Source organism: Aquarana catesbeiana, linkage group LG13 (assembly GCF_042186555.1).
Source record: "Aquarana catesbeiana isolate 2022-GZ linkage group LG13, ASM4218655v1, whole genome shotgun sequence".
In the NCBI taxonomy this organism is placed as follows: Eukaryota; Metazoa; Chordata; class Amphibia; order Anura; family Ranidae; genus Aquarana; species Aquarana catesbeiana.
The window spans coordinates 34,204,623-34,231,381 of NC_133336.1; the positions used below are offsets into that span (position 1 = coordinate 34,204,623).

At 47.3% G+C, this 26,759-nt stretch overlaps 1 protein-coding gene across 1 annotated transcript in view; it reads right to left on the reverse strand.

Annotated features, from left to right (window-relative positions):
* Positions 1-2,030: 2,030 nt before the first annotated feature.
* TOGARAM1 (TOG array regulator of axonemal microtubules 1) overlaps positions 2,031-26,759 on the reverse strand; it is an 89,811-nt gene continuing 65,082 nt past the window's right edge. Inside the window, exons 14-18 of the mRNA XM_073610115.1 lie at positions 15,587-15,822; positions 9,692-9,850; positions 8,153-8,279; positions 7,724-7,839; positions 2,031-4,940 (exon numbers count right to left, since the gene is read on the reverse strand). Of these exons, the coding sequence (XP_073466216.1) occupies positions 4,904-4,940; positions 7,724-7,839; positions 8,153-8,279; positions 9,692-9,850; positions 15,587-15,822 (675 nt within the window). The 3' untranslated portion in view covers positions 2,031-4,903. The remainder of the gene's footprint in view (positions 4,941-7,723; positions 7,840-8,152; positions 8,280-9,691; positions 9,851-15,586; positions 15,823-26,759) is intronic.

Sequence of the window (26,759 nt, forward strand, 5' to 3'; positions counted from 1 at the left end):
TTTGCAGCCTCACTGTACCCATTTGCAGCCATAGGTCTCCCCAACTTCAAACTCCGTAGTTAAGGGTTCCTAGATGCCCCCTAGCTGCAGCCAAAATTTGGGGTCTCTGGACCCAAATGGTCCCGAAATGACATTGCTGCAGATGGACACAGTTGACTAAATTTGGGGCCCCGTATCTCGGGGCCACTTGGTGCTAGGAACCCCAATTGGGTGTGCAAACCCAGTGGAACTAGCACTACAACATATCCAAAGCTGGGGTTCCTAGCACCAAGTGGCCCCAAGATACGGGGCCCCAAAGTCGGTTTGGAAAATGTCAAGCACATTTCTGCAGCAGAGAATGACATTTTCCGAATATGGATATGTTGTAGTGCTAGTTCCACTGGGTTTGCACACCAAATTTGGGGTTCCTAGCACCAAGTAGCCCCGTATCTCGGGGCCCCAAAGTCAGTTCGGAAAATGGCATTCTCTGCTGCAGAAAGTGCTTGACTCGAGTATAAGCCGAGGGAGGCATTTTCAGCACAAAAAAAATGTGCTGAAAAACTCGGCTTATACTCGAGTATATACGGTATATATTTTCTTAATTTTACACAATCACTATCTGGTTTCTGTAAAAAAAAAAAAAAAAAAAAAAAAACTAGATCCTATCACTGTGGCATGGAATTATGTTGGTGGCTTCAGTGCTGCCAATAGTCCTAGGCCAACATCTAGTCCCCATTATTGTAGCAGCACGACCACTGAATAAACAAGATGACTGTGGAACTTCACAACAAAGTATAGAAAGAGCTAAGCATATTCACTAAGCCAAGTAACGTTTTCAGACTAGATCAGCTGAATGAGAACTATTATACACCCCAGCCAAGGTAGTTATGGTCCGCATGCGCTATACTCAAATCGTCTAATATACATTGCTACTTTAATTCTCAAAGAGGGCCTTGCATTATAAACATTTTAAACCATTTTACATTTAAAAAGCTCTAAAATCGTATCCATTTTAAAGCTAATAATATCAAATACCTATTGTCACTATCTGGTCCACACACACACCCTGCATTCTCTGTGTGAAGTGTATTCTGGAGCTGCATTATTTATTCATACTCAGGCTGTGTGAAAGCATCTTACATACTAAGTGCATACTTCCCTTACAGGCTCTGGAACCTTTTGGAACGCGGGAGATTACTGACATCACACATCACATGACCAACAGTCCAGTCTGGACTGGGTTATCGGTTCTGAAATCAGGCATGCAATAGACATCCATATTGTAACATAGGTTATGAGGTCTTAGTACATAGGGTTCAATATTGAGTTGGCCCACCCTTTGCAGCTATAACAGCTTCAACTCTTCTGGGAAGGCTGTCCACAAGGTTTAGGAGTGTGTCTATGGGAATGTTTGACCATTCTTCCAGAAGAGCATTTGTGAGGTCAGGCACTGATGTCGGATGAGAAAGCCTGGCTCACAGTCTCCGCTCTAATTCATCTCAAAGGTGTTCAATCGGGTTGAAGTCAAGGCCAGTGAAGTTCCTCCACCCCAAACTAGCTCATCCATGTCTTTCTGGACCTTGCTTTGTGCACTGGTGCCCAGTCATGTTGGAACAGGAAGGGGACATCCCCAAACTTGGGAGCATGAAATTGTCCAAAATATCTTGGTATGCTGATCTCTTAAGAGTTCCCTTCACTGGAACTAAGGGGCCAAGCCCAACCCCTGCACAACAACCCCACATCATAATCCCCCCTCCACCAAATGATTTGGACCAGTTCACAAATCAAGGTCCATAAGGACATGAATGAGCGAGTTTGGGGTGGAGGAAATTGACTGGCCTGCACAGAGTCCTGACCTCAACCTGATAGAACACCTTTGGAATGAATTAGAGTGGAGACTGCGAGCCAGGCCTTCTCATCCAACAATAGTGCCTGACCTCACAAATGCGCTTCTGGAAGAATGGTCAAACATTCCCATAGACACACTTCTAAACCTTGTGGACAGCCTTCCCAGAAGAGTTAAAGCTGTTATAGCTGCCAAGGGTGGGCCACTCAATATTGAACTCTATGAATTAAGACTGGGATGCCATTAAAGTTTAAGTGCGTGTAAAGGCAGGCGTCACAATACTTATGGTAATATAGTGTGCCTTTAAATTGTAACATTGTAACAGGTTATGATTTTACACATCTTACTTATATTACATAGCTCCAAAAGCAAAGTAGAATGTGTTAAAATGTTTTTTTTTTTTGTACAAGGCCTGCTTTGACTCCCAAGGGCATATTGGTAGGGATCATTACATGTTGGAAATCTTTGTGTCTGCTTAGCGGTTGTAGCCATACACAGGCAGAGAACCATTACCTGTGTACAGATTGTGATACGGTGTCCAGAGTCTGGGATCAGATATACCAATACAACGGCAACTAGAATGGGCATTTTCCCACCACCAGTCCTTCACGGTTAGTGATCTGCTTGTGTATGTCCACCTATCTTAGCAACCCGATAGCAGAAAGGTCACATGAACAGACCGATAACTGCAATATGATCATTCTTGTTAACAAAGTCAACAAGACACTATAAAAGGCACAAATGAGAAGTCAAGATTAATGAGGTGCTACAGAAGCCACACACAAAGCATCCTCAACTTGGTTGCATGGCTGGCTTAAAGGATATCCAAAAACATGAACAAAAATGTTCTATATTGCCAGTCCTTAGATGTGGTAGCTGCATTACTTTTTAATTTTCCAGGCCGATGACTTCTTCAGAAAGTAGAGAAAATACCGGTTTATCCTGCCAGTCCTTACCACTTCCTGTGTACTGAGTAGGGTTGCCACCTGTCCGGGATTCACCCGGACAGTTCGGGTTTGGAATCATGCATCCAGGTTTCAGACTGCCTGAAACCCGGACGCATTATTTAGACCGGACTATGGCTTCCAGATGCATCTGGATGAGAGGTGCTGACTGCCAAGGGGTGCGTGAGCTCACCATCCATCCCTGTCTGTGACTGAAGTCTCCCCCCCCTTCTCTCTCCTGCCTCTCAGTGAGTACACTAAGGTAAATCATGGTTCTCAGAGCACCCTCTACATCAGAGTTCCCCTTTACACCAGAGGCCACAGTATTCCCCCTTACATCAGAGTCTTCTCCGTACATCAGAGTTCTCAGTGTTCCCCCTACATCAGAGTCCTCTCCGTACATCAGAGTTCTCAGTGTTCCCCCTTACATCAGAGTCCTCTCCATACATCAGAGTTCTCAGTGTTCCCCCTTACATCAGAGTCCTCTCCGTACATCAGAGTTCTCAGTGTTCCCCCTTACATCAGAGTCCTCTCCATACATCAGAGTTCTCAGTGTTCCCCCTTAAATCAGGGTTCCCAGAGCATCCCTTATGTTAGAGTCCCCAGAGTTCTCCCTTACATCAGAATCTGCAGAGTCTCCCCTTATGCCCTGTACACACGGTCGGACATTGATCGGACATTCCGGCCACAAAATCCATGGTTTTTTTCCGACGGATGTTGGCTCAAACTTGTCTTGCATACACACGGTCACACAAAGTTGTCGGAAAATCCGATCGTTCTGAACGCGGTGACGTAAAACACGTACGTCGGGACTATAAACGGGGCAGTAGCCAATAGCTTTCGTCTCTTAATTTATTCTGAGCATGCGTGGCACTTTGTGCGTCGGATTTGTGTACACACGATCGGAATTAAACCGATCGGATTCTGTTGTCGGAAAATTTTATATCCTGCTCTCAAACTTTGTGTGTCGGGAAATTCCGACAGAAAAAGTCAGATGGAGCCCACACACAATCGGAATTTCCGACAACACAATCCGATCGCACTTTTTCCAGCGGAAAATCCGACCGGGGCATTACAGTGAAAGGGAACTGTGCGAATTCAGATGTAAAAGGGGAACTCTCTGGACTCTGATGTAAAGGGGGACTCTTGTTATTAACTTCATATGATTAGAAATGTTATTTAATAGCAAAATATATGTATAGTTTATACCAGGGATATGCAATTAGCGGACCTCCAGCTGTTGCAAAACTACAAGTCCCATCATGCTCTGCCACTGGGTGTCATGCTTGTGGCTGTCAGTGTCTCGCTATGCCTCATGGGACTTGTAGTTCTGCAACAGCTGAAGGTCCGCTAATTGCATATCCCTGGTTTATACTATAAAAAAAAAAAATTCCTGTGTTCCGCTAAGGTTTTTGGGTTTGACTTGAAGAAAAGGTGGCAACCCTAGTACTGAGATCGCAAACAAAGTTTTCTCCTTTACCAGCTATCTTCTGTAAACGATTGATTCCCCTACCCTCCATGTAATGGAGATGGAGAAGGAAGACATATTTGTAGTCCTGTCCTGGGGTGACAACTATGGCTTCCTCTATAGACATAGTGGAGGGAGTGAGAGTAGCAAACCGTGGACGGGGATTGTGTTTTTAGAAGGTAAATGAGGGGAAAAAAAAGAAAACTAACGCAGTCACCTCACCTAAGGACCGGTAAGCTTCAATAAAATACACGTTTGTTTTTTGGGTGTAAACATGCTTTAAATGGTTCCATATTCATTTACTAAAGAAATGCTCTTTTCTTGATATACACACACATATAGATATATATAGAACAAAATATACATGAAATAATAAAGTAAAGCAAATCTCTATTAGTAAAAAGTACAGTAGCTGTACTATCTTTGAGGCATCTGCCTTTAGACATTTAGTATTTATGGATCACAAAAACGATTCACGATAACACACGGTAAAATAGAAAACTATACAGTTATTCATTTTTAATACTTCACCGGTTATTCTTTACAAAAGATGTTTATTTGAATTGTTAGTATCTCTTTGTCAGTGTTAGTGGCTTGATGTTGTTCAGGGTCAGCAACAGATACCTTCTGCCTGTCTCCCTTGATGATGGCAAATTATTCTGTATGTTAGTTTGTCACAGATTTCAGATCTCTGTACATTGCGCTGCAGAAAAAAAAAAATAATAATAATTAGAAGTGGGCTGAATGAAGAAAGCTCCAGTAACCCATTAGACTCTACTGAGGTCTGTGAATGAATGAACTACAAATACCGTCTTCTACCGCGGCAGACAGATTTGCAGTAATCACCACACTCATAGTCCACTGGCACAAGAGTCCGCAGGAGCATGGCAAGTGTACCCACTGATTATGGGTGTAATGCTCTGCAGGATGCTGAAGAAAAAAAAATACACATTTTTTTTCCTGCGCATTTATTTATTTTCTTCTTTTTTTTTTTCATCCCCCTGCAGTCAGCCGTCTTCCAGGGTTGCCAACCGCCAGTAAATTTACTGACAGTTTGTAAAAATCTGTGATTTTTTTACAACTGCCAGTAAAAATCAGGGGCTGATAATTTCATGCTGTGTTGACTTTTTAAGTGTAAATTAAGCAAATTACTTTGTTATAGGTATTGTCAGTGTTTCCATATCATGTTTATACTGTTCAAATATTCACTGTGTTAGTTTTCAATAGGAGTTCTGTAATTTCTCAGGTTGGTTATAAAAAATGTGCTCCGCCAGTAAATGTTCCATGTTTTGTCAGTAAACCTTGGCCGTCTCCTGTGTCTCGAGCCTCGTTCTGAGGCCCCCTTCCGTAGCCGGCTTTCACAACACACGGAAGAGTACTGATTACAGCTACAGTATAGACGGCATATGGCACAGGTCCGGGAGCGTCATCCATGACTTCTGATACCATGCTTGTTTTTGCCTGCTAAAATGTGAGTTTGAAGCAGAGGAGAACGAGGAAATCTGGAAGCCGCACACCGGTCTGATGATAAGTGCTTTTATTATTAAAAGCTGGATCACAAAAAAGTGTACAGAACATTACAGCAGAAGTGTAGAGAGATCATCTGACGCATTTCGCAATCATAGCGACTGCTTACTCATGTGAGTTTACCTAATTTTTAATAAAGTGATATTTTATATATAAAAACGACTGCACCCAGGAGGCGCCTCTTGACTTGTTGTGTTTCAAAGTAAAGGGAGAGAATATGTGACTGTTAAAGTTATATTTCTGCACAGAAAATATTTACCGTATATACACTCGAGTATAAGCTGAGTTTTTCAGCCCATTTTTTTTTAGGCTGAAAAACCCCCCTCGGCTTATACTCGAGTGAGCCGTACAGCAGACGTATCTTTGCTAAAACAGCGGGTGTCTCCCTCTGTGTCATGCAGTCTGTTCGGCCGTCCATTGTAACAAAGCCCCCCCTCCTCCTCGTCCGTGATGGAAAAACACTGACACAATGCTGGGAAACTACATCAGTGTTCTGTCAATCACGGATGAGGAGGCGGGGCTTTGTTACAATGGACAGCCGAACAGACTGCATGACACAGCGGGAGACACCCGCTGTTTTAGCAATCAATGGTACGGCTGCAGATGGGCATAATGAGGCTGCAAATGGGCACAGTGAGGCTGCAGATGGGCACAGTGAGGCTGCAGATGGGCACAGTGAGGCTGCAGATGGGCACAGTGAGGCTGCAGATGGGCACAGTGAGGCTGCAGATGGGCACAGTGAGGCTGCAGATGGGCACAGTGAGGCTGCAAATGGGCACAGTGAGGCTGCAAATGGGCACAGTGAGGCTGCAAATGGGCATTGTTTACCCAGTAGCTGCTGCATTTTCCCACCCTAGGCTTATACTCGAGTCAATACGTTTTCCCAGTTTTTTGTGGTAAAATTAGGTGCCTCGATTGAGTGTTCCGTCAATCACGGACAAGGAGGAGGCGGGGCTCTGTTACATTGGACAGCCGAACAGACTGCATGACACAGCGGGAGACACCCGCTGTTTTAGCAATCAAAGGTACGGCTGCAGATGGGCATAATGAGGGTGCAAATGGGCACAGTGAGGCTGCAGATGGGCACAGTGAGGCTGCAGATGGGCACAGTGAGGCTGCAGATGGGCACAGTGAGGCTGCAGATGGGCACAGTGAGGCTGCAGATGGGCACAGTGATGCTGCAAATGGGCACAGTGACGCTGCAAATGGGCATTGTTTACCCAGTAGCTGCTGCATTTTCCCACCCTAGGCTTATACTCGAGTCAATACGTTTTCCCAGTTTTTTGTGGTAAAATTAGGTGCCTCGATTGAGTGTTCCGTCAATCACGGACAAGGAGGAGGCGGGGCTCTGTTACATTGGACAGCCGAACAGACTGCATGACACAGCGGGAGACACCCGCTGTTTTAGCAATCAAAGGTACGGCTGCAGATGGGCATAATGAGGGTGCAAATGGGCACAGTGAGGCTGCAGATGGGCACAGTGAGGCTGCAGATGGGCACAGTGAGGCTGCAGATGGGCACAGTGAGGCTGCAGATGGGCACAGTGAGGCTGCAAATGGGCACAGTGAGGCTGCAAATGGGCACAGTGAGGCTGCAAATGGGCACAGTGAGGCTGCAAATGGGCACAGTGACGCTGCAAATGGGCGTTGTTTACCCAGTAGCTGCTGCATTTTCCCACCCTAGGCTTATACTCGAGTCAATACGTTTTCCCAGTTTTTTGTGGTAAAATTAGGTGCCTCGGCTTATATTTGGGTCGGCCTATACTCGGGTATATACGGTATGTATGTATCGAGATCTCTTATGTACATATAGATTTTCCTCTGTGCTGTTAGTTTGTCTTCAATCATTTAAAAAAAAACAAAAATCTATGACCAGTAGTTTGTCCCCGACCTACAGAATTAGTCATATCTGTGGGTAACCCAATTCAAAACATATCGAAAGGAAATCACTTCAGCATACCTCTCCAGTGTATTGTGAGCATTCTGCGAAACAGAAGAAGCTCTCAGGCTGCTAACACTGCGATGATAGGATCTCCTTCCACGGGCAGATGGTGCATCCTGGATCTCTCCTACACCCTGTACAACACAGACAATACACAATGACAAGACTGACACCAGGGACACCCACGTTTATACAAGACTTCCCATACACAAAGGGTCTGATTATTCCAAAATGAACAAACAGACCCTTGGATGATTCCCTCTTTCCCCTACCAAACGTGTACAGATTGGGCAATCTGAGAATAATTTCCTATGGCGCAGTAACAGGGCACCATTCCGTCTCTAGTTTGTTGGAAAATAGAGAACAGAACACAGACCAGGTTTTCGGTCAGCAATATCCTTTGGGACGTGGTCTCCTGAAACCTGCTTTGACTATCTTTCTCCTTACCTTGAGCTGTATATGTTTAATTACGTCCCTTATAGAAGGCAAGTCCTTGCTCGGTACATATTTGTGAAGCATTTTGTCAAAGTCGGGATGTGACATCATATAGTGAAGCATCTTTCGGCCATAGAATCTGCAACAAAAGCATTAAAAGTGATCGTAAAAGGTTTGTTTTTTTTAGTTAGGATGCATCAAGGTGAAAAAAACGTGAAGGTTTACAACCCCTTTAAAGACTAAATGAACACACAGGTCATAACCAGGGCTTTTTTTCTCAGGAAATAGATGCAGGTACTCCCCACTTCCAAGTCACCCCTTGTCTCCATCCCCTACCCATCTCTGAGCATGACCCTGTGTAACCAGCAACAAGAACACCCCCCTAGCAACAAAAAAATCCCCTCAGACAGCAATAGATCCCCCCAGAAACAATAGATCTTCTGTAGCAAAATATCCCCCAAAAACAATAGACCCCCCAATATAACAATACAGTACACATCTCCAAGCAGCCAGCATCAACAGACCCTTTCCTCAACGGTAGTTCCCTCCCAGCAACAACTGACCCCCTAGCAACATAAGATCCTCACCAGCAACAGAATCCCCTACCAGCAACAATAGATGCCCCCATAGCAAAATAGATCCCCCAACAACAATAGATCTCCCATAGCAAAATATCCCCCCAGCAACAATAGACCCCCAGTATAACAATACAGTACACATCTCCAAGCAGTCAGCATCAAAAAACTCTTTCCTCAAGAGTAGATTCCTGCCAGCATCAATTGACCCCCTAGCAACATAATGATCCCCCACCAGTAACAATAGAACCCCCACCAGTAACAATAGATTCCCCAACAATAGATCTCCCCAGCAACAATAAACCCCGCCAGTAACAATACAGTAGATATCCCAGCGGCCAGCATCAATAGACCCTCCAGCAGCCGGCAACAAGGGACCCCTCCCCTCAACAGGAGATCTCTCCCAGCAATAACTGACCACCTACTAACTTAAGATCCCCCCAGCAAAAATAGACCTCCCTAGCAACAAAATGATCCCCCCCAGCGACAATAGATCCACCTGCAGTCGGCATCAATAGACCCTCCAGCGCAGCCCAGAACCCCATTTAGTGCTTGAGATGCCGAAACTGCGTTCCTCCACGTTCCCGCTAAAAAAAAAGCCCTGGTCATAAACAAACCAACTACCACAATGTCGTCACACTGCAGCCTGAAAAAGCTCAGTACAGCGTTTTTTTTTTTTTTACTGATCTAAAATGCAGCCCATTGTTTACACTGTGCCTGTACACACAGGCGTATAAACAAGCACTGCTTATTCTTAATTACCAAAAAATAATCAATCAATCTGCATCCCCAGTCAGTATTTTGCACCGGTACACGCATACTAGCTACACCTAGATGGAGGCACCCTCTTGCGTTTGTTTTTTAAGCTGTACATCAATGCCAATTTGTAACTGCACATCCAGGTGATTTAATGGGTACAGGGACAAACTGCATGGTGCAGAATGTTCGCTTGGCACATCCACATGGCACTTCTTACCTAGTTTCCTGAGAGCTATCCTGAGCAAACTTGCATATAGCAGGCAACGCTCGATCTGTGATGTCCTTTATACCAGACAGGACCCGTCCAGGCCCCATTCGCTCCACCAAGTCCGACATGTGCTGGGCTGTGCACTTCCTCACTGTAGTGTTCAAATGGCTATGGAGACACAACCCAAAATGTTGTATAGAAGCAGAAGAACAACAAAAGAACATAATGTCAAAATGTGTGGGTTAATGGGAACAGGGAATATAAAAAATATCTGACTGTATAATCTCTGTTAGATATATCAACTACAGTGCCTTGAAAAAGTATTCATACCCCTTGAAATTTTTCACATTTTGTCATGTTACAACCAAAGTGGTAAATGTATTTTATTGGGATTTTATGTGATAGACCAACATAAAGTTGCCAATTGTGAAGTGGAAGGAAAATGATAAATGGTTTTCAAATTTAAAAAAAAAAATTTTTTAAATGTGAAAAGTGCAGCGTGCATTTGTATTCAGCCTCCCTGTGTCAATACTTCACTGCAATTACAGCTGCAAGTCTTTTTGGGGATGTCTCTACCAGCTTTACACATCTAGAGAGTGTATTTTTTGCCCATTCTTCCTTGTAAAATAGCTCAAGCTCTGTCAGATTGGATGGGGAGCGTCTGTAAACAGCAGTTTTCAAGTCTTGCCACAGATTCTCAAATAGAATGGTACAGTCAAAGTCCAGACCTAAATCCAACACATGAATATGCTTTGATCTAAACCATTCCATTGTAGCTCTGGCTGTATGTTTCGGGTCGTTGTCCTGCTGGAAGGTGAACCTCCGCCCCAGTCTCAAGTCTTTTGCAGTCTCTAACAGGTTTTCTTTTAAGATTGTTTTCGGCTTCATCCATCTTCCCATCAACTCTAGCCAGCTTCCCTGTCCCTGCTGAAGAAAAGCATCCCCACAACATGATGCTGCCACCACCATGTTTCACAGTGGGGATGGTGTGTTCAGGGTGACGTGCAGTGTTAGTTTTCCACCACACATAGCATTTTGCTTTTAGACCAAAAAGTTACATTTTGGTCTCATCTGACTAGAGCACCTTCTTCCACATGTTTGTGGTGTCCCCCACATTGCTTCTCGCAAACTGCAAGCAATTTCTTCTTGCCACTCTTCTATATAGGCCATTCTTACATGTACAAATGTATGTTGTTGCCCTTATTTTGCCCTCTCTGTTGTACTCAATAAAAACCTTTAATAAAAAAAAAAAAAAAAAGACACACTTGACACTTGTTTGACACAATCTGAACCAAATAAGTTTATCTTGGTCTCATCAGACCACAGGACATGGTTCCAGTAATCCACGTTCTTAGTCTGCTTGCATAGGTGTGCGCAGCCAACTACATTAGGGTGTGCACCCCAAAGCTCAAGCACACATGCGTGTGTGTATGTATATATGTCTTTTTTCCTCAAGTGCAGGAACTTCACCACGGGGAGTTCAGGGGTGTGCAGTGTGCAGAGCTCAGGAGTGCGTAGTGAATAAAGTGCAGGGTTCAGGGGGGCGCAGTGTACAGAGTGCGGTACTCAGGGGTGTGCAGTGTACAGGGTGCGGAGCTCAGGGGTGCGCAGTGTACAGGGTGCGGAGCTCAGGGGTGCGCAGTGTACAGGGTGCGGAGCTCAGGGGTGCGCAGTGTACAGGGTGCGGAGCTCAGGGGTGCGCAGTGTACAGGGTGCGGAGCTCAGGGGTGCGCAGTGTACAGGGTGCGGAGCTCAGGGTGCGCAGTGTACAGGGTGCGGAGCTCTGGGGTGCGCAGTGTACAGGGTGCGGAGCTCTGGGGTGCGCAGTGTACAGGGTGCGGAGCTCTGGGGTGCGCAGTGTACAGGGTGCGGAGCTCTGGGGTGCGCAGTGTACAGGGTGCGGAGCTCTGGGGTGCGCAGTGTACAGGGTGCGGAGCTCTGGGGTGCGCAGTGTACAGGGTGCGGAGCTCTGGGGTGCGCAGTGTACAGGGTGCGGAGCTCTGGGGTGCGCAGTGTACAGGGTGCGGAGCTCTGGGGTGCGCAGTGTACAGGGTGCGGAGCTCTGGGGTGCGCAGTGTACAGGGTGCGGAGCTCTGGGGTGCGCAGTGTACAGGGTGCGGAGCTCTGGGGTGCGCAGTGTACAGGGTGCGGAGCTCTGGGGTGCGCAGTGTACAGGGTGCGGAGCTCTGGGGTGCGCAGTGTACAGGGTGCGGAGCTCTGGGGTGCGCAGTGTACAGGGTGCGGAGCTCTGGGGTGCGCAGTGTACAGGGTGCGGAGCTCTGGGGTGCGCAGTGTACAGGGTGCGGAGCTCTGGGGTGCGCAGTGTACAGGGTGCGGAGCTCTGGGGTGCGCAGTGTACAGGGTGCGGAGCTCTGGGGTGCGCAGTGTACAGGGTGCGGAGCTCTGGGGTGCGCAGTGTACAGGGTGCGGAGCTCTGGGGTGCGCAGTGTACAGGGTGCGGAGCTCTGGGGTGCGCAGTGTACACGGTGCGGAGCTCCGGGGTGCGCAGTGTACACGGTGCGGAGCTCCGGGGTGCGCAGTGTACACGGTGCGGAGCTCCGGGGTGCGCAGTGTACACGGTGCGGAGCTCTGGGGAGCGCAGTGTACAGGGTGCGGAGCTCTGGGGTGCGCAGTGTACAGGGTGCGGAGCTCTGGGGTGCGCAGTGTACAGGGTGCAGAGCTCTGGGGTGCGCAGTGTACAGGGTGCAGAGCTCTGGGGTGTGCAGTGTACAGGGTGCGGCACTCAGGGGTACGCAGTGTACAGGGTGCGGTGCTGAGGGGTGCGCAGTGTACTGGATGCGGAGCTCAGGGGTGCGCAGTGTACAGGTTAGGGGGCTCAGGGGTGTGCAGTGTATAGGGTGAGTAGCTCAGGGGGGGCGCGGTGTACAGGGTGCTGAGCTCAGGGGTGCGTAGTGTACAGGTTACTGAGCTCAGGGGTGCGCAGTGTACAGCGTGCAGTGTTCAGGGGTGCGTGCTGTTGGGGCACGCAGTGTACAGGGGTGTGCAGTGTACAGTGTGTGGAATTCAGGGGTCAACGGTTTACAGAGATCAGGGGTCAGCAGTCTACCGCCTCCCATCCCCACATCCTAGACTGGATTGGCATCTCAAACCTATCACAAGCCCCCCTATCCCCCCCCCCCCCCCCATCTACTGTAAATCATCTTCTGCCCGATCCCCCCAGCTGTATAAATGCCACCAAAACTCGAATACAGTGCGGCTCAATGGGGGGCAGGAGATATTCTTCCTCCCAGGCTCCTCTGCAGGGTCTGTGATTAGGCAGGTAAGAGCCGAGGAGGAGCTTAGTGGAAGCTTCATTGGCTCTTCTACCCAGTGTGACAGGCAGTGCACGGTGGGGAGAGGTGCCAAAGTTGCCGGAGATTGCAGCAGGGCAATGCCTGGATGCCCTGAACTAGCAATTCCATCGGCACCTCCCCACCCTCCTGGATATCACAGCTGCTGCACCCGGGGATGGCAGGGAGGGTTCGCTGCAGCTGCTTAGAGGTGCGCTGTCACTTCTAAATACATAAGTAGAAGTGACAGTGACCCTCGCAGTGGAAAGCACAGAGCTAGTGCCAGCCCTGTGTGCATGGGCTAATTAGGGTGTTCCCAGGCACACTCGGCGCACCTCCTGCGCATGCCTATGTCTGCTTGTCTTCAGCAAACTGTTTGCGAGCTTTCTTGTGCATCATCTTTAGAAGAGGATTCCTTCTGGAACGACAGCCATGCAGACCAATTTGATGCAGTGTGCGGCGTATGGTCTGAGCACTGACAGGCTGACCCCCCACCTCTTCAAATTCTGCAGCAATGCTGGCAGCACTCATACGTCTATTTCCCCAAGACAACCTCTGGATATGACGCTGAGCACATGCACTCAACTTCTTTGGTCGACCATGGCGAGGCCTGTTCTGAGTAGAACCTGTCCTTTTAAACCTCTGTATGGTCTTGACCAGCGTGCTGCAGCTCAGTTTCAGGGTCTTGGCAATCTTCTTATAGCCTAGGCCATCTTTATGTAGAGCAACAATTCTTTTTTTCAGATCCTCAGAGAGTTCTTTGCCATGAGGTGCCATGTTGAACTTCCAGCGACCAATATGAGAGAGAGCGATTACACCAACTTTAACACACCTGCTCCCCATTCACACCTGAAACCTTGTAACACTAACAAGTCACATGACATCGGGGAGGGAAAATGGCTAATTGGGCCCAATTTGGACATTTTCATTTAGGGGTGTGCTCACTTTTGTTGCCAGTGGTTTAGATATTAATGGCTGTGTGTTGAGTTACTTTGAAGGGACAGCAAATTTACACTGTTATACAAGCTGTACACTCACTACTTTACATTGTAGCAAAGTATAATTTCTTCAGTGTTGTCACCTGAAAAGATATCATAAAATATTTACAAAAATGCGAGGGGTGTACTCACTTTTGTGAGATACTGTAACTGGGGATTGTAGCTGTGTTCAGAATTGAGCATAAACATTCAAACTCATGTTAAATAGGAGTCAGTACACACCTGCCATTATTTAAATTGCCTCGGATTAACCTCAAATAAAGTTCAGCTGTTCTAGTAGGACTTTCCTGACATTTTCCTAGTCGCATTTTACAGCAAAAGCCATGGTCCGCAGAGGGCTTCCAAAGCATCAGAGGGATCTCATTGTTAAAAAGGTATCAGTCAGGAGAAGGGTACAAAAGAATTTCCAAGGCATTAGATATAACAACACAGCGAAGACAGTCATCAAGTGGAGAAAGTATGGCACAACAGTGACATTTCCAAGAACTGGACGTTCCTCCAAAATTGATGAAGACTAGAAGAAAGCTGGTCAGGGAGGCTGCCAAGAGGCCTACAGCAACATTAAAGGAACTGCAGGAATATCTGGTAAGTACTGGCTGTGTGATACATGTAACAACAATCTCCTGTATTCTTCAAATGTCTGGGCTATGGGGTAGAGTGGCAAGACGGAATCCTTTTCTTACCAAGAAAAACATCCAAGCCCCGTGAAAATTTGCAAAAACACATCTGAAATCTCCCAAAAGCATGTTGGAAAATGTGTTCTGGTCTGATGAAACCAAGGTTGAACTTTTTGGCCATGGTTCCAAAAGATATGTTTGCCGCAAAAACAACACATCACCAATAGAACACCATACCCACAGTGAGTGAAGCATGGTGGGGACAGCATCATGCTTTGGTGCTGTTTTTTCTTCAGCTGGAACAGGGGCCTTAGTCAAGGTAGAGAAATTTATGAACAGTTTCAAATACCAATCAATATTGGCAAAAAACCTTCAGGCTTCTGCTAGAAAGCTGAACATGAAGAGGAACTTCATCTTTCAGCATGAAAACGACCCAAAGCATGCATCCAAATCAACAAAAGAAATGATGTCACCAGAAGATTAACGTTTTGGAATGGCCCAGTCAGAGCCCAAACCTAAATTCGATTAAAAATCTGTGGGGTGACCTGAAGAGGGCTGTGCACAGGAGATGCCCTCACAATCTGACAGATTTGGAGTGTTTTTGAAAAGAAGAGTGGGCAAATATTGCCAAGATGTGCCATGCTAAGTGCTTCAACAAGGTATAAGTTTAAGGGTGTGCACACTTATGCAACCATATTATTTTATTTTTTTATTTTTACTTCCCTCCTCCTAAAAGATTTCAGTTTGTTGTTCACTTGAGTTGTACAGTTTATAGGTCACATAAAAAGGTGGAAAAAGTTCTGAAATTATTTAACTTTGTCTCATTTTTTTTACATTACAGAAACTTGACATTTTAACAGGGGTGTGTAGACTTTAGATATGTGCTGAGGTTTATTATTTAGAAAAGCAGCACTATGGTAGCAGTAAGGTCACACTGCTGCTTTAAAACTCTGGCCCCTGAATACAAAGGAAGTCAAAAGTCAAAGTGTGTCATTTTACCTGAGCCCTCCATTTATGAGCGCGGCTAGAACACGCAGCGGCGTCACATGTTGTATCATCGCGCCAAGGGCCTTATCCACATCTTCTCGGATGAAGATGTTTGGCTCTCCGGCTTTGTGGAGAAGTACGCGGACACAGTTGTCCAGTTCATGGTCCATGTTCTTCTTTAGGTGTGTAAACATGTCTCCTAAACACCCGATGGCTGCCCGAGAAACAGTGGACCGCAAGTTCTTCACCTAAAACACACAATTTAGAAAACTCACTAAAAACCAGATCACACCTCTTTCACTTGCTTAAAATAAAATGTAATATATAAGGGAGGTTGTGCACTAAAAAGGTGTCAAAGTATACAGTTTACTGAAAACACCTTCAAAAGCACTGCTTCAGTCCCTGAATATCTCATAAAAAAGCAGGTTTGTAAAAGTGCTGTGCCTATTCACGCCAAACCCTGAAAGCTGGATCATTTCAGGGTTATACAGTGAAGGACTGAATGGGGCTGTAGTAACATGACAAATACACTCTTCCAGCCTATGGTACACACTAAGGGTTTGGTTTATAAAACATTCTTTAGATAAGTATAGGGACGCCTGCCTTTACACGCACATGAACTTTAATGGCATCCCAGCCTTAGTCCGTAGGGTTCAATATGGAGTTGGCCCACCCTTTGCAGCTATAACAGCTTCAACTCTTCTGGGAAGGCTGTCCACGAGGTTTAGGAGTGTGTCTATGGGAATGTTTGACCATTCTTCCAGAAGTGCATTTGTGAGGTCAGGCACTGATGTGGACAAGAAGGCCTGGCTTGCAGTCTCCACTCTAATGCCCCGTACACACGGTCGGATTTTCCGATGGAAAATGTCCGATCGGAGCGTGTTGTCGGAAATTCCGACCGTGTGTGGGCTCCATCGGACATTTTCCATCGGATTTTCCGACACACAAAGTTGTAGAGCAGGAGATAAAATTTTCCGACAACAAAATCCGTTGTCGGAAATTCCGATCGTATGTACACAAATCCGACGGACAAAGTGCCACGCATGCTCAGAATAAATAAAGAGATGAAAGCTATTGGCCACTGCCCCGTTTATAGTCCCGACGTACGCGTTTTACGTCACCGCGTTCAGAACGATCGGATTTTCCGACAACTTTGTGTGACCGTGTGTATGCAAGACAAGTTTGAGCCAACATCCGTCGGAAAAAATCCTAGGATTTTGTTGTCGGAATGTCCGAACAAAGTCCGACCGTGTGTACGGGGCAATAATTCATCCCAGAGGTGTTATATCGGGTTGAGGTCAGGACTTTGTGCAGGCCAGTCAAGTTCCTCCACCCCAAACTGTCTTATCTGTGTCTTTATGGACCTTGCTTTGTGCACTGGTCCAAATCACCAAATCAGGCGTCAGCATATCAAGACATTTTGGACCAATTCGCGTTCCCAACCTTTTGGGAACAGTTTGGGGATGTCCCCTTCCTGTTCCAACATGACTGCACACCAGTTCATAAAGCAAGGTCCATAAAGACATGGATGAGCGAGTTTGGGGTGGAGCAACTTGACTGGCCTGCACAGAGTTCTGACCTCAACTCAATAGAACACCTTTGGAATGAATTGGAGTGGAGACTGCAAACCAGGCCTTCTCGTCCAACATCTGTGCCTGACCTCACAAATGCGCTTCTGGAAGAATGAGCAAACATTCCCATAGACACACTCCTAAACCTTGTGGACAGCCTTCCCAGAAGAGCTGAAGCTATTATAGCCGCAAATGGTGGGCCAACTCGATATATTACCCCACGGACTAAGACTGGGATTCCATTCAAGTTCATATGTATGTAAAGGCAGGTGTCCCAATATTGGCAATATAGTGTATGTGCAGGTTTGACAAAATCTCCCTGTACCTTCTGTAATAGGCAGTGGCGGCTGGTGTTATTCTTTTTTTTTGGGGGGGGGGGTTTGGGGTAGATTGTTTGCTGCCCCCCGGGTCGGTCAGTCAGTAGTCGGGGCCCTGCAGCAGTCTTACCCTATCTTGCGGGCAGCCCTCTGGGCAGCTTCCTCGCTTCTCCCGTGTCTTCCTCCTTCTCCTGGCGGCTAATCTCATCGAATCTCCTTTCAGCCAATTGGGTGATTGGTCTGATTGGTATCCATGTGTCCACCGCCCTGCATGTAGATCAGGGGGCCGGATGCATTGATTGGGGGGTGCATTGCATACTAGCTCATTATGAAATACTCTCCTTATATCGACGCCCCCGTAGAGGTCCCTGTACACCGCTCTGGCCGGCGACATCGCTCCTGGAATAACTTCCAGGGCTCCAGTGCTGTGATTGGCTGGAGCGGCAAAAACGTCACTCCCGCCCATGCGCACGGGAGCCGCCGGTAATGGCACACTAGTTGAAGCAACGGCACACAAACGTGCTGTTGCTTCAGTGCACATGTGCCGATGATGTCGGCACATGCTGATACAGGGGAAATCTCCTAAACCGTGCAGGTTTAAGAGATATCCGGGGTAGCTACAAGTAAGCCTTAGGCTTACCTGTAGAAAAAAGTGGTCTGTAAGGGTTTACAACCACTTTAAGTACAGTTTTGTAATAAACATTACAACAACAAAAAATTTATAATTTTAAGTAAAACTATCAGTTTGGTTTTTTTTGCCATCTTTGTCTCAGATTTCCCCTCATTTCCCGGTAGAATTAAAATTAGAATTAAAGGGGGAAATGAAAGGAATCCTATAATCCTTGCCTTTTAGTATCCTTGGTGACCAGCTACTAACTGGCTGAAAGCTTTACTATTCTATTGTAGAGATCTTATCTACATTGTACTCTGTTCTGACCTGTTCTTTGTGATAATTAGAAGCATTAGGGATCGGTTATTTAAAGGAACCCAGGGTAATGTATTTATGTGGGATTATCTCGGTTGTTTCCTACCAAAGTCTACTTAAGAGAGACGTATAAGAAACATTTTTTTCTGAATCATACTTACCTAGGTGGATGCAGCTTCAGTCCCCCGCTGGCTCTAAGGCTGAGAACCAAGCAATCAACCACCGCCGATCACTCGGTTCTCAGAGCTCCCTGAGCACAGAGCTGGTGGCTGTCAGTCACCAGCTCTCTGCTAGATCCTCTACCCGCACTCACTGGATCGCTGAGCTGTGGAGGGGGCGGGAGCAGCCAGCTCAGGCTCTCATTGGCTCGCTGAGAGGCTAAGCTGGGTGCCGGTCCAGGTATGTGGACAGATCCTGACAGGGCCGATCCTAGGGTCACCGGCGCCTGGGTGCAGAAATATTTCTGGCGCCCCCATATGGGCGTGGTCATCTTACCAACTCCTCCCCTTTACAAACGATTCTATGGCAACGACTCAAATACAGAGCTGCTCCTCTAAGAAGTCTTCGTTACCCTGAAATCCTCCCATGATCTCTTAACAAAGAAAATACAGGAAGAGAGAACACTAATGAGACCTGGAGGGGAGTCTCTCTGATGCACACAGAGAGGGCTTCTGTTAGAAAGAGTCCCCAGACATAATACAGGATACGGTCAAAGACTGCAGACATGATACAAGAGATGGTCAGAGACTGCAGACATAATACAGGAGATGATCAGAGACTGCAGACATGGTACAGGAGATGATCAGAGACTGTAGACATGGTACAGGAGATGATCAGAGACTGCAGACATAGTACAAGAGATGATCAGAGACTGCAGACATGGTACAGGAGATGATCAGAGACTGTAGACATGGTACAGGAGATGATCAGAGACTGCAGACATGGTACAGGAGATGATCAGAGACTGCAGACATAGTACAGGAGATGGCCAGAGACTGCAGACATGGTACAGGAGATGATCAGAGACTGCAGACATGATACAAGAGATGGTCAGAGACTGCAGACATAGTACAGGAGATGATCAGAGACTGCAGACATAGTACAGGAGATGATCAGAGACTGCAGACATAGTACAGGAGATGATCAGAGACTGCAGACATAGTACAGGAGATGATCAGAGACTGCAGACATGATACAAGAGACAGTCAGAGACTGTAGACATGATACAAGAGACAGTCAGAGACTGCAGACATGGTACAGAAGCTGGTCAGAGATTGCAGACATGATACAAGAGATGGTCAGAGACTGCAGACATAGTACAGGAGATGATCAGAGACTGCAGACATAGTACAGGAGATGATCAGAGACTGCAGACATGATACAAGAGACAGTCAGAGACTGCAGACATGGTACAGAAGCTGGTCAGAGATTGCAGACATGATACAAGAGACAGTCAGAGACTGCAGACATAGTACAGGAGATGATCAGAGACTGCAGACATAGTACAGGAGATGATCAGAGACTGCAGACATGATACAAGAGACAGTCAGACACTGCAGACATGGTACAGAAGCTGGTCAGAGATTGCAGACATGATACAAGAGATGGTCAGAGACTGCAGACATGATACAAGAGATGGTCAGAGACTGCAGACATGATACAGGAGATGGTCAGAGACTGCAGACATGATACAGGAGATGGTCAGAGACTGCAGACATGATACAAGAAATGGTCAGAGACTGCAGACATGATACAAGAGAAGGTCAGAGACTGCAGACATGATACAGGAGATGGTCAGAGACTGCAGACATGATACAAGAGAAGGTCAGAGACTGAAGACATGATACAAGAGAAGGTCAGAGACTGAAGACAGGATACAGGAGATGGTCAGAGACTGCAGTTCCTATGGACGTTAGTAGATAATGGCCGTTCGGCCCTCTCACCTGACCCAGCGATGGTTCCTCTGATCAGGAGTCAGCTCACTCTGAATTGCCCATGGTGACTCCGCTGGGTAGAACCCAGATCTGTATTCTGGCAATGACTGCATTCCTTTCTCTGCCAGGGATGGCACCAGGCTGTGTGTCTTTCCCTCTGCTGGCGCAGGGCAGTGGGGTTTCCTCTCTGATGGTGTTCCCTCAGCACTGCCCTCTCCCTCTGGAGTCCTGGGTGTACTTCCCTGAAAGCTTTCCCAGGCTCCTGTATCTCTCTCTCTCTCCCATTCAGCTGAGCCTGCTGTGTGGGCTGCAGTTTCCGTGTTACAGTGGGGCTGCCAGTCCTCGGGACTACATGTCCCACAATCCTCTTCTCCTTTTTCTATTCTATTTTCCCCTGGCTGATATAAAGGCGGGGGAAGAAACATAGTGGGAGGCTGTGCCGGCCAGCGCCGCTCACTAGTATAGCAGTGCACGTGCGGTGGAGAGGGAGAGGGAGGGGAAGGGGCGAAAGGAGAGCCCGCAGTTGCAGTGACGTCACTAGGGTTGGTGTCACCAGGTGCGGTATAACATGGTGTCACCCTCCTTCCACCAACTTTAGTCGCCCCTCAGTACAGACTCCCCCTCCACTAAGTATAGACCCCCCTTCGTCAGTGCAGACCCCCCACTAAGTATAAACCCCTCTCTCAGTACAGACCCCCCCCTTCATCAGTATAGACCCCCCCAGGACAAACCACCCCCCCTCCATTAGTAGACCCCCACCAGGACAACCCCCCCTCCATTAGTACAGATCCCCCCCAGGACAAAGCCCCCCTTCATTAGTACAGACCCCTCAGGACAACCCCCCTCCATTAGTACAGACCCCCAGGACAAACCCCCCCTCTATTAGTACAGACCCCCCAGGAGAACCCCCCCTCCACTAGTACAGACCCCCACAGGACAAATCCCCCCTTCATTAGTACAGACCCCCCAGGACAAACCTCCCCTCCATTAGTACAGACCCCCCAGGACAAACCCCCACCATTACTACAGATCCCCCAGGAAAACCCCCCCTCCACTAGTACAGACCCCCACAGGACAAATCCCCCCTTCATTAGTACAGACCCCCCAGGACAACCCCCCCTCCATTAGTACAGACCCCCCACCAGGACAAACCCCCCTCCATTAGTACAGACCCCCCACCAGGACAAACCCCCCTCCAATAGTACAGACCCCCCACCAGGACAAACCCCCCTCCATTAGTACAACCCCCCCCCAGGACATCCCCCCTCCATTAGTACAGACCCTCCTGGACAAACACCCCCCTCCATTAGTACAGACCCCCAGGACAAACACCCCCCTCCATTAGTACAGACCCCCAGGACAAATCCCTCCATTAGTACAGACCCCCCAGGACAAATCCCCCCCTTCATTAGTACAGACCCCCCAGGTCAACCCCCCTTCGTTAGTACAGACTCCCCCAAGACAACTCCCCCTCCATTAGTACAGACCCCCCAGGACAACCCCCCCATTAGTACAGACCCCCAGGACAACCCCCCCATTAGTACAGACCCCCAGGACAACCCCCCAGGACAACCCCCCATTAGTACAGACCCCCAGGACAACCCACCCATTAGTACAGACCCCCCAGGACAACCCCCCATTAGTACAGACCCCCCAGGACAACCCCCCCATTAGTACAGACCCCCAGGACAACACCCCATTAGTACAGACCCCCCAGGACAACCCCCCATTAGTACAGACCCCCCAGGACAGCCCCCCCTTAGTACAGACCCCCCAGGACAACCCCCCCATTAGTACAGACCCCCCAGGACAGCCCCCCCCATTAGTACAGACCCCCAGGACAATCCCCCCATTAGTACAGACCCCCAGGACAACCCCCCATTAGTACAGACCCCCCAGGACAACCCCCCATTAGTACAGACCCCCAGGACAACCACCCATTAGTACAGACCCCCCAGGACAACCCCCCATTAGTACAGACCCCCAGGACAACCCCCCATTAGTACAGACCCCCCAGGACAACCCCCCATTAGTACAGACCCCCAGGACAACCCCCCATTAGTACAGACCCCCCAGGACAACCCTCCCATTAGTACAGACCCCCCAGGACAACCCTCCCATTAGTACAGACCCCCCAGGACAACCCTCCCATTAGTACAGACCCCCCAGGACAGCCCCCCCCATTAGTACAGACCCCCCAGGACAGCCCCCCCATTAGTACAGACCCCCAGGACAACCCCCATTAGTACAGACCCCCCAGGACAACCCCCCATTAGTACAGACCCCCAGGACAACCCCCCATTAGTACAGACCCCCCAGGACAACCCTCCCATTAGTACAGACCCCCCAGGACAACCCTCCCATTAGTACAGACCCCCCAGGACAACCCTCCCATTAGTACAGACCCCCCAGGACAGCCCCCCCCATTAGTACAGACCCCCCAGGACAGCCCCCCCATTAGTACAGACCCCCAGGACAACCCCCATTAGTACAGACCCCCCAGGACAACCCCCCATTAGTACAGACCGCCCCAGGGACAAACCTCCCTCTATCAGTACAGACACATAACACCCGTGCGGCAGCTAGAGAGGACAGTGTGAAGCCGCGCCGCCCGGGTGAAGAACAGATCGAGACAGGCAGCAGCTTAGGCGGGAGTGAGAGACAGAGGAGAGAACCTGTGTCAGGCTGCAGGCACGGGCCGCCCCCCCTCCTCCCCCCAGCGAAGTCACTGCGCGGCTGGTCTCTCTCAACACAGAGACCAGCCGCTCCAATCTCCGGCGGCTGCTCTCCTCTGACAGGAGGAGGAGGGAGGGGGGACGGGCTCTAGCAGTGAAAAGCACAGCGGCCGCTCCGCGGCGGTGACCTACGGACAGAGCTATCCAGAAGTAGATCCAGAAGTGTCCAGAAGCACGGAGGGGAGAATGAGGAGGGAGGGGAGCACTCTGGCGCTTCAGCGCCCCCACCTCTCTGGCGCCTGGGTGCACTGCACCCCGTGCACCCGCCTGGGACCGGCCCTGGATCCTGACCATATGGTTGCGATCCTTCCCAAGCCCGGGACGGCTCTGTGATGTCAGCCAACGACAGGCTTCAGCCTGCTGTCTGCTGAAAACGGGGCACAGGAGTGCAGAACAGCCTGACCCACAGGAGAAGTACAGCCAAATGAGCTTTGGCTGTACTTCTCCTCTAAAGCTTGGCATACAATTTGATTTTTTTTTTGTTAAACCAGCTGGTTGAACAAAAAATAAATTCAAAGATTCCTGTATCCACACATTCGATGTAGATGTAGAGATTCCCCCCTCCCTGCACTATATTATTCTGACAGGGGGGGGACTCCCCCCCTGTCAGAACACACTGATCAGTGCTGCAGTCATTGGCTGCAGAAGCTGATCGAATGCTGGTTTTCCATCAGGATCGTTCAACAGAAGGCAGTCTAACAACCGGCTTCTGTTGAACATATAAAAGTATATCTAAAGCCAAAATCTTTTTTTTTATCTTGAATAGAGTGGCAATGAGTAAAACCCATATCATGCTTTATTTTGTCATCTGTGTCCACTGGGGAGATTTCCCTTTGCGACCTGTCCAGTCAACACAACAGAAAGTCTGTGTAATGATTTTTAAATGCAAGTTGGCTTTCTAAAAATACGAGTCAGCATTCAGATTACATTTTATCTTCGTTTACTTGAATTTTATTGAGAACAATAAGGAAAAACGGGCACTCACAAAATGCAATAAGATTATACAATAGCAAATTCAAAAGAAGTTTCTCTCTGCAAGTATTATACATTAATCAATGATACAGAAAAAGAAAAAAGGGAACAACCACCAGGCACAGCAGCATTAAGTTAATAGGCAATCAAATAGCAAAACCATGCCTGAAACTGCGATGCATTTCATGTCCAAAAAAAAAAAAAAAAAAAAAAAAAAAAGGGGGGGGGGGGGGGACCCTGTCAGCTGGGGACCATAGAGCTAAAAAACCCATTCAGTCGTCTATGGGACCACTCTATCTTGTGGGTAAAATGCCGGTTCCAATGCAAAGAGAAGTAAAAAAAAAAAAAAAAAAATGAAAAAGGAAAAGAAAGAAAAAAAAAGCTGTACTAGACTACAGTTCTAGGAAGTGTGTAGGCGGTTGTGTTGATGGAAAGTAATCTACCCAGGGCTGCCAAATATGCAGAAATCTATCATGTTTGTCAGAATCGCTTTCAATTTCTCATTCACTGGGGTGCCATGCACCGACTTTTCACTTTGTCAAAGTTGAGAATAGGCGTCTTCCACGCTTTGGCAATCATCTATTTGGCAGAGAATATATATTGGTCACAAGAGCACGCTCCCGTTTGGTAGCGCCTTCTATCAGTTTGTGTAGGAGTGCCTCCCAAGGGTCTTTTTGTAAGTTTATGTGCAACACCGAGTTGAAAATGTTGTAGACTCTTATCCATAGTCTTTTGACCTTCAGGCATGTCCACCATATGCAGTGCCTTGAAAAATTCATACTCCTTGAAATGTTCCACATTTTGTCATGTTACAACCAAAAACGTAAATGTAATTTATTGGGATTTTATGTGATAGACCAACACAAAGCGGCACATAATTGTGAAGTGGAAGGAAAATGATAAACGGGTTTCAATTTTTTTTTTACAAATAAACATTTGAAAAGTGTGGTGTGCATTTGTATTCAGCCCCCTTTACTCCGATACCCCATAACTAAAATCTAGTGGAACCAACTGCCTTCAGAAGTCACCTAATTAGTAAATAGAGTTAACATGTGTGTAATTTAATCTCAGTATAAATACAGCTGTTCTGTGAAGCCCTCAGAGGTTTGTTAAATAACTTTAGTGAACAAACAGCATCATGAAGGCCAAGGAACACACCAGATAGATCAAGGATTACGTTGTGGAGAAGTTTAAAGCAGGGTTAGGTTATAAAAAAATATCCCAAGCTTTGAACATCTCACAGAGCACTGTTTAATCCATCATCCGAAAATGGAAAAAGTATGGCACAACTGCAAACCTGCCAAGACATGGCCGTCCACCTAAACTGACAGGCTGGGCAAGGAGACCATTAATCAGAGAAGCCACCAATGGTCCATGGTAACTCTGGAGGAGCTGCAGAGATCCACAGCTCAGGTGGGAGAATCTGTCCACAGGACAACTATTAGTCGTGCTCTCCACAAATCTGACCTTTATGGAAGAGTGGCAAAAAGAAAGCCATTGTTGAAAGAAAGTCATAAGAAGTCCCATTTGCAGTTTGAGAGAAGCCATGTGGGAGATAAAGCAAGCGTGAAAGAAGGTGCTCTGTCAGATGAGACCAAAATTGAACTTTTTGGCCTAAAAGCAAAATGCTATGTGTTGCGGAAAACTAACACTGCATATCACTGTGAACAAACCATCCCCACCGTGAAACACGGTGGTGGCAGCATCATGTTGTGGGGATGCTTTTCTTCAGCAGGGACAGGGAAGCTGGTCAGAGTTGATGGGAAGATGGATGGAGCCAAATACAGGGCAATCTTAGAAGAAAACCTGTTAGAGTCTGCAAAAGACTTGAGACTGGGGCATAGGTTCACCTACCAGCAAGACAACGACCCTAAACATACAGCCAGAGCTACAATGGAATGGTTTAGATCAAAGCATATTCATGTGTTAGAATGGTCCAGTCAAAGTCCAGACCTAAATCCAACTGAGAATCTGTGGCAAGAATTGGAAATTGCTGTTCACAGACGCCCTCATCCAATCTGACAGAACTTGAGCTATTTTGCAAAAGAAGAATGGGCAGAAATGTCACTCTCTAGATGTGCAAAGCTGGTAGAGACATCCCCAAAAAGACTTGCGGCTGTAATTGCAGTGAAAGGGGTTCTACAAAGTATTGACTCAGGGGGGCTGAATACAAATGTACACCACACTTTTCACATATTTATTTGTAAACAATTTTGAAATCCATTTATCATTTTCCTTCCACTTCACAATTATGTGCCACTTTGTGTTGGTCTATCACATAAAATCCCAATAAAATACATTTACGTTTTTGGTTGTAACATGACAAAATATGGAAAATTTCAAGGGGTGTGAATAATTTTTCAAGGTACTGTATGTTTCATATCACCTAGGTCTGAGCATCCTCTAAAGCACGTAGAAGGGTATGTAGGGAGACATTTCGCAATTCTAGCCGGGGTAAAGTACCACCAAGACAGGAACTTGTAAGAGTTTTCTAAAGTTATTACGTTACGGGAGGAATGGAATAACGCCTCTCAGATTTTATGCCAGGTCTCAGGGGTTTGCGTGGCGCCAAAGTATCTTTCCCAAGCAGTAAGATGGGGTACGCAAGTTCAAATTATTCAGAATAGAAGAGTATACAAGGAAAAGAGACCTTGGGTTGTGGGGGACATTCCACATCTGGTTTCAAACGCTGTTGCGGTCGTTGACCAGTCATTTTTTTTGTCAGGGATTC